This window comes from Nannobrachium achirus (assembly GCF_963921795.1).
Source record: "Nannobrachium achirus genome assembly, chromosome: 2".
NCBI classification, from domain to species: domain Eukaryota; kingdom Metazoa; phylum Chordata; class Actinopteri; order Myctophiformes; family Myctophidae; genus Nannobrachium; species Nannobrachium achirus.
In genome coordinates, this window is record NC_137811.1 from 36,742,734 (window position 1) to 36,751,463 (window position 8,730).

The window sequence follows — 8,730 nt, forward strand, 5'->3', positions numbered from 1 at the left end:
ATCTACCCTAAAAACTGCAATCAGCTTGGTGAACTGTAAGACAAAAAGGACAGAATATTGTCCTAATCCAGGGCCAAAAACTAAGCAATAACAACTGGTTACAAGGGGTTGCAGGCAGCAGCCTGCAGGTTCAAATCATTATGAACTAGAAGCAATGCTCTTCCGAGCACAGGTCTCCACCAGGCCAGGCGTCCTGGTGGTGCTACTGTATAATAGGCCAATGTAAAAAGGGTGGCATATGTTCTTCACCTTAGACCTTTCATGGCAATCAGACTATGCATGCATGATTTGAAGCATTGTGTTCCAAAAATGTGTTTTGCTAAAGTCTACCTGCTGGTGGCGCTATAACAGCCCAATGTGAAAAAGGTAGCATTTGTTCCTTGACCTAGTGGGAATATGTGTGGCAAATTTCACACTAATCGCAAGCTGCGTTGATGATTTGAGGCATTTTGTTCAAAAACGGAGCAATCCTGCAAACTTTGGAAGCCAATATTAGCCAATTAGGATGGAATATGAAATATCAGACGGATCGGACTTGATCACATGACTATAGAGATACTGTGTACCAATTTGCATGATTTTTGGATAAAATCTCAAGGAATAATAGGAAAAAATGTGTTTTACATAAGTCGGCCTCCCGGTGGCGCTATAAAAGGCTGATGTGAAAAATGCAGGGAAAGGGTTTTTCCTTGGCCTCTAGGGAGTGTGCTTACAAAGTTTGAAACTGATTGGTGGAGTTATAGGTAAAACCACAAATCGGCCTGTTATAGCGCCACCATGAGGCTGATTTAAAAAAAAAAAGTGGCATTTCTTCCTCGACCTAGTGGGAACGTGTGTGCGCGATTTCATGATAATTGCACTTTGCGTTTGGGATTTGAGGCATTTTGTTCAAAGCGGCTCAATCATACAAACTTTGGAAGCCAATCTTAGCCAATCAGGATGGAATATGCAAAATCGGACAGATCCGTGTCGATCACATGACTGTCGAGATACTGCCTACCGATTTGTAGGATTTTTGGACAAAATCTGTAAGAGTAGTGCACAGAAATGTGTTTTGCGAACATCGGCCACTAAGTGGCGCTAGAAAAGGCCCATTTGAAAAATCTAGGGCAGAGGTTCTAGATTGGCATCCAGGGAATGTGTGTGCTCACTTTGGCAGCGACCGGGCCAACGGCGACTGAGATTAGCTGCACACAAACTGCGAGGACACACGGACGGACGGACGGACGGACGGACGGACGGACGCACGGACACACGGACGGACGAAGGGGAAAACATACTCTCCCCCATGCCTTCGGCCGGTGGAGACAACAATTTACAGGCATCATATGTGAAGTCACCAGCGTCGGCAGGTTAGCATTTCACCAGCTTCCGCTGCCTTAACCCAGCTGCCTTTTTGATACACTCGGACTGAAAGACCTGCAAAAGAACACTCTCCCGTACAACATTAACGTCTTAAGCTTGAAAGATAGGATACCTGCCCTGATTAAGACCCGTTGTTGGTTGAAACATTTTGTAAACATGATTAAAGTAGGATGCCTTGAGTTTACGCCCTCTCCTCTGTAATTGTCTCCACCAGCCGAAGGCTGAGGGAGAGTATGTTTTCCCCTCCGTCCGTCCGTCCGTCCGTGCGTCCGTGCGTGCGTCCTCGCAGTTTGTGAACGCCAAATCTCAGTCACCGTTGGCCCGATCGCTGCCAAACTGAGCACACACACTCCCTGGATGCTAATTCAGAACCTCTGCCCCACATTTTTTAAATCAGCCTCATGGTGGCGCTATAACAGGCCGATTTGTGTGGCCTGGTGGAGACCTGTGCTCGGAAGAGCACTGCTTCTAGTTTTTGATCTGTGTTGTGAAACACAGATCCAATATGAGCTCGCGAAACTGCCCTGAAAGTCACGTGATCGTGAAGCGCTCGATAAATTAGACAGAATGCGGAGAGAGATAAATCTAATATCAATAGAGAGAAAGACATAGATACATAGATAGATACATAGATAAAGATAGAGATCTCCGGAGTCCGTATCAGTTGCATCACTAGGCTTAACAATAATTTATAATAACATAAAAACAATAACAATCGTCATAATAATAAAATAATAACAATAATATCTGGATTCAACACAGATACATTATTGACAATATGTCAATTCTAGTTTGAGTGCTCGGACCTCTCCTCTTTTTCAAGTTTTGGTTCCCGTTCATCCTAGAAGCACCAATCTACGCTTCAACTCAACTTTTATCTCCATTGAGCACAGTGATCTCTCTCTCTCTCTCACCGTCTTATAATAAGCTTTAAGAGACATTCAGGATAGGGTTATGGTTCTACAAATTGTATTTATCAAATCAAAAAGGGGCCTTAAACCCAAAATAGCTAAAACAAGTGGTGAGAAACAAGGCCTTTTCAAATTATAAAGGCAGGACACTAAACTTTTACAAGACTTTGGGTTCTGCTTGCTAGTACATTGTTCATTTTATTTCCATCTGGCTTTAACAGTCTCATGCTTTCCCTCCTTTCAGCTTACATAGTCAACACCCACAGAAAACCCACAGCTGAATTCCTCACTCCTTTTTTCAGAACATCAGAGGCTATTCAGAACATGTTTTGTTATTACTTTGATAAGTCAAGTTCCTTGAATCTGTCCTCCGGGACGCCAAGATAGTCAAACTATTCTTGTGTCTCAGGGTCGTTCCTCACAAGCCGCAGTAACTTTGAAAGATAACAGTACAAGTTAGGAACTCACGACAGTCACTCTGCTGTAACAAAGGGTGCAGACGGTACAATGTCAGTACTTGTATATTAATACAGTGTGTTGTCACTGTACTACACATCCAAAAATAATTATTTACCTGTACCTGTCCTCAGACTGAAACGCGGGTTAGTCAGACATGATAAAACTGCTCAACTCACCCCCAACAAAGAAAAGAAAATATGAAATGGTGAAAATGTTTGATGGGCTAGAGCGGATTTTGAAACGTCACTCTTTGACATACGATAGGATAGGAGTGAGGAGTCAAAATCCATCAAATGAGGGAAACCTTTCATTTGTCAACTTTGAGACTCAAGGAGTTACAATATGAATCACAGGCATTCTTCTAAAACACTAAACCCAAACTAGAATTGGCACAACAGAAAGACAAAACAGGTACACAGGCAAATTAGATAAAGAAATCACGAATGAGATAATGTCTAGGCAAAACAGCCATGACAACATTGTCTGCAATTCCCACAACGGAAAAATAACACATTTCCTGGGCTTCATTTCTACAGAGGTTTCACTATTTGCCTTGCTTCGTTGTATGGCCTTGGTGTGCAGCACACCGGTGCTCTATCACTTTCACTACTTCTTTCTTCCTTGTGCCCCCCTTCTGCCCTCCAGAACTCCCTCCCCTTCTCCTTAGGGATGGCGGCCAAGGCCTATTGCGTTTTCCATTGCTCACGGCTTCCCCTCGCTACTGCGGCCAGACTTCTGCAGTCAGCATGCAGTAAGGGAACATACCTCTTCTTCCCAAAGAAATAGGCCAAACTCACGACAGCAAGAGCGAATGGGGGGGTGGGTTGAGGGGTAGGGAGGCAGCCCCTTACCACATAAACCACACGTTCTGGAGGTTTAACATCCGTTGTTAAGAGCAAAAGCACAAGAATGGTTCCATTTTGGAATCCAGTTGGTGAGTTATTACACTTACCATGGGGGCAGTAAAACTCGGGGCTTTCAGCTGCTGTTTGCTGTACAGAAATAGGTCAATGGCTGTTTGTTTGGGTTGTACTATTCATTTCCTCACATACACAGAGAAGGTTGAATGGCAGAATAAGGTAGCTTCAACAAAATAAGGATATGAGGTAGTTTTGCTAAACATGGTTTTGCTTTGAAGTGTTTCGCGTACCGTCCTGTCATCCATTCAGACTTCACAAACACACATCGCTCTCCTGACAAAAGCAGGCTTGCTTTTTGGGGGCTTTGTTTTGTTTTTATTGATTTTTTCATGACACTTATTTTCTTTCATTGCTTAAACTCCATTGTATGGCAGTGTTGGGCACCAAAAATTGATAATCTGCTGTACAAGCTTGTAGATCTACAATTGTATGCAATTTTCGCCGTTAAGGCTGTCACAATCATGACGTTTTACTTGCCGATTAATTGTCGCACAAACAATAGTGATTACTGCCTTAATTGTGTTCTTGGCATTGAATTGAATTATGAGCTTGTAACACCTGACTTTCTAAAGCAGAACAAGCCTGGCTAACACTGGAGTCCACCGTTAAGTTTTATTTAACACTGACCTCCCTCTTTTAAAATAGTAGCCTGTTATGTTTGTCAGTATCGTCATTTCTGTTTGTGGCAAGTCATAACCTAACTTGGAATGCTATCTCAAGATGTGTTTCCATGGCTTGCCTTATGGGTAGACAGACGGTCCAGCAACAGCCAAAAACATGTCTCGCATTAGCCAATAGCCATCATGTGTCTTGTCACTGTGATTCTGAGCAATTCACAAACAGTCTCCTACCGTTTCACTTATACTCAGGTTAATGCACTCTTCAAATATGTACATTAGTTCAGGGGTTGACACTAAGGGCTCAGAGGCACTTGCCCATCGGACAAGTACAGCCAATGTGCTACTTGCCCCAAGGTCATGCCCACTTGCCCGAAAAGTAAATCGCCCATTATAAAATGACTGGCAAGATTTTAATTATTGCTCAATTTAACACTTATTTCTTTACTTTCTGGTCCTGTGCGATTAAAAAATGTCATACCTTAATACCTCTAAATCCAAATGCCAAATAATAAATAGTGTAGCAACAGTAAAAACAGCACATTATAGGTAACAGTGCTCTTATTTTACATTCCACAGACCAGAAGACAGAGCACGCTGTCCATGTTCAGGTGTTTAGACAGATATCTCGTGTTGTGTTTATAGATGGTTGTGTCCCCTCTCAAACGAGCACTTGCCCGGTCGGGCAACCCGAAAGCAAACTCCACCTGCCCCAAAGTTTTATTTACCTGCCAGGGGCAGGTGGGCAAGCCTTGGTGTCAATGCCTGCATTAGTTGATATAACACTAAATGTCCACATGCTCTTCGACTCCAAAGATATTGACTCATCACTTCTGAAATTCAATTCTTGTTTCAGCAGTCACTCATTTCCAACAGTTACACTCCTACAAAGGGCACTATCAAAGCCATTTCATACACTCAAAACAACCTAGCCCCTAGAGCCAAACCCCTTTCTATTGTGAATAGTGGAGCTGGTTAATTATCACCCAATGCCAGATCAATACACCCGCTAAAGAGGAGCATAAATCTGCTCTAAACGCTGAGAAGAGTTCATTGTTTTTCTCCAGTCCAACATGGGGAGCTTTGGTAGCCCAGAGGCTGGTATACTGGATCTTACATCTGGGCCCTGTGGGAGTGGGTGTGGGTGTCTGTGCCGTTTTGGCCTGCTGCTATCATGCCTGAATCTCCAACACGTGTCTGAAAGGAGCTCAGCTGAAGCCTTCTTTGACATTTTCATCCTGCTGAGCTTTGTGGGCTGCTTCAAATCCAGCTGACAGACAGACATACAGATAGAATAAAGGGACAGCCGGCCACACGATTGATTGAACGCGGTCATACTTAAGTCACAGATCTGAATATCACATCTCACACATTAAATTAAGTAGCCTTTTCACCTTTCATGATCCACAGCTGATGCAACACAATGTGGTCTGGTTACCAATTAAACAGGATGGAATGAATGCATTCCGTCCTGAAACGAGATCCTAATTAATTAGCTAGATTCCCTTTTCCCCAAGGCACTCTCAACACATGAATACGGAAGTGACAACCGATGGGCGTGTGTAGGTGGTCCTACAGTACATATTTGCCATACTGTTTCAGATATGACTTTACATATTTGACCATATCTTATGTACAACCACAATGCCCTTATCAGAACACTTGGGATTCAAATTCCTTTAACCCATTTAGAACGGGTACACATTTTGTGTATCATTATTTTATGCTTTAACTATTGAAAAATAGCAGATATACAAGCTCACAGCGCGGCACCGAGTGCCGCGCTGCGAGCTCGTAGATCTGCTATTTTTGAAAAGTCGTGAACATTAGAATTTTGACCCGATTCTATAAGTGTCTTTTGAATCCTTCTAATTCTAGGCCTAAATGGGTTAAAGACAGCAGTGGGGTGGTGTGTGTGTGTGTGTGTGTGTGTGTGTGTGTGTGTGTGTGTGTGTGTGTGTGTGTGTGTGTGTGTGTGTGTGTGTGTGCGCGTGCGTGTGTGGTGGGGGCTCTGATGATTTCAGCCAGGCAGACGAGCCTGCGCGTCTCATTTTGAGATAATCAAATTCAAAACTGATGTGCCTGCCTCGTCGCTGCTGTCTCCATGGCGACAACCAGATGTTGTGCACATCACCCCCACTCCACATGCTAGCAGGGCCTGGGGGCGGAGTTATGAGGCATCTGTTACCATTTCCCCCAGTGGCGGCTGAAAATAACTGGACACAGAGAGAAGCCAGGCAACAACACAAAGCCTAATTTATACCCTGAGGAATTGGTGACTGTGAAGGAACTCATGACGTGTGTGCAGTGCACTGCACATTGCTTTGTGTTGTCCATCAAGTTCACTGTATTCCCTCCAAGGTGCCTTTACCCTTCAGCAGATGCAACTACTGTGTCTGAGACATTTCAAAGTGTTTAATTGCAGAGTGTTAAGGACCTTTCAAAGGATGCTGTTACTGTCAGACTAAAACTGTAAGTGTACATATGGACATGATGAGCTCAAGTGCCATTATTTACCTCATATAATTACCCCTCACAATCAAGCCCTTAGCCCCCCTGTAAGAAGAGATTGTGCTCCAAAACCTGCCTGTCTATAAACAAGCACAAAGATAGAGATCCCTTGTTAAACTACAAATAGACCAGTTTTGCCATGTTTTCCCAGTTTACAGCTGGGGGACATGTGATACACATGCAGGAATTCAACCTTTGACCATTTGTTTTGGAACAGACTTTCAAAACACTTGATCACTGTCATAAAATTGCACTCCTGAGATGGACACATAAAAAACCATAACACAAAATCCACACTGTAAACTTAAAAGTTGTTCTGGTGAAGGTCAAGTGAAACACTGCAGGTCTCTAATTCAGACTGCAAAAAACCACCTGAGGTTCAATGTCTACATTTATAGCTCTACATCTGAATTATCTGCTTCCTCTGTCATTAGTCTGCTTCCTGACCACCCACCACCCAGGGTAACAGAACATAATGAATGAAAGGGCTTTTTTGTGTTAAACTCGAACAGTATGCGTTTTCATCCATACCACCAAAAATATTTAGCTCACGATGACGCCTATATATATGCCTATGATATCATATGTAGCCTATGATGTCAGAAACAAATGATCTGCCATCAAGCTCTTCCAGCTGACTCTGGAAGATGAGAAAACGATTATTTTAACACACCTTGATTTATAGGCTTGTTCGTTGGATCATCCAATAAAGTCCGTGTTTGGATGTACAGTCAGTTGTTGGCCTATCATACAGTGTGTGTTTAACCGTTTCACAGAAAGTATAGCCTACAATTCCAGTCATATTTCAGCATCAACGTGTCTGCTTATAATAGCGGACTCCTGTGTTCTATCATGGAAGACTGGAAGTCACCCAAACACTTTTCCCAAACCATTTTCTTTTTAAATAATTGAACCTACCTTCATATCTGGAACCATTTGTCTCACTTTAAACGTGGTTTTAGATCCTGTCAGCATTTTGAAGACCCGACGACGAGTTTGTCCACAAAAAAGAAAACGAGGAAAAACTGTCTTTCTGTAAACTAGTATTTTTCTTTCTTTTTTATCAACGAGGGCATGCCGTTAATTTCCCCCAACCCTTCCATACTACTGAAAACCCCGTCAAATAAGGTCCTGCAGTTCTTCTATACGAGCAGTCAGGCTACCGTGTATATCTCATCATCATCGGCTGCTCAAACAGAGGTGTTCAGTGTGGACAGCCAAACTATTTTCACTCTTTTCATTCGTATAACAGGCTCTCTGACAGCATCCATGGCTTCAAGAGAGCACGCCCTGCTCCAAACCCTCCTTTTAGGCAGTCGGCTGTTATGGTTTGGTTTGGTTACTAGCTAGTTTAGTAGGAGAAAATGTGTTCACCGCTAACTGCCAACCATTGCTTTCCATTTGTTTATACCCCTTGCCATAGTGAGAATGAAAAGAGACCGAGAGCAATGGAGCTCTTAAAGGGCCAGCAGCAGCGCGTCTGGTCGGTGAGATCTACGAGACAGCTAGACACGTCTAGACCTGTGGTTTTCAAAGTGGGGTCCGGGGACCCCCAGGGGTCCCTGAGGGAGTTCCAGCCAGGAGGTCCCAGCTAAATGATAAATAGGAACCAAATGGACCCTTATTATGGGTCTGTAACTCAGAGAGTGTACAAATGAAACCAATTTGGTTCCATTTGTACACTACCTGGGCCAGTAGGGGTCCTTGAGGGACCCCCAGGGGTCCTTGGGAGAGTTCCAGAGGGCCCCCAGCTAAATGATAGTTCGGAACCAAATGGACCTTTATGGGTCTGTAACTCAAGCGAGTGCACAAATGGAATTTATGGGTCTGCTACTCTGTAACTCAGAGTGTACAAATTTGGTTCCATTTGTACACTCTCAAAATTTCCATTTGTACACTCTCAAAAAGTAAAAATTAAGATTGATATAAATAAAAATATAATAAAAT

At 43.2% G+C, this 8,730-nt stretch overlaps 1 protein-coding gene across 1 annotated transcript in view; it reads right to left on the bottom strand.

Moving 5' to 3' along the window:
* mtmr11 (myotubularin related protein 11) overlaps positions 1-8,188 on the bottom strand; it is a 54,730-nt gene extending 46,542 nt beyond the window's left edge. The window contains exon 1 of the mRNA XM_080754869.1: positions 7,702-8,188. Coding sequence (XP_080610995.1) covers positions 7,702-7,758 — 57 coding nt within the window. The 5' untranslated portion in view covers positions 7,759-8,188. The remainder of the gene's footprint in view (positions 1-7,701) is intronic.
* Between the last annotated feature and the right edge of the window lie 542 nt (positions 8,189-8,730).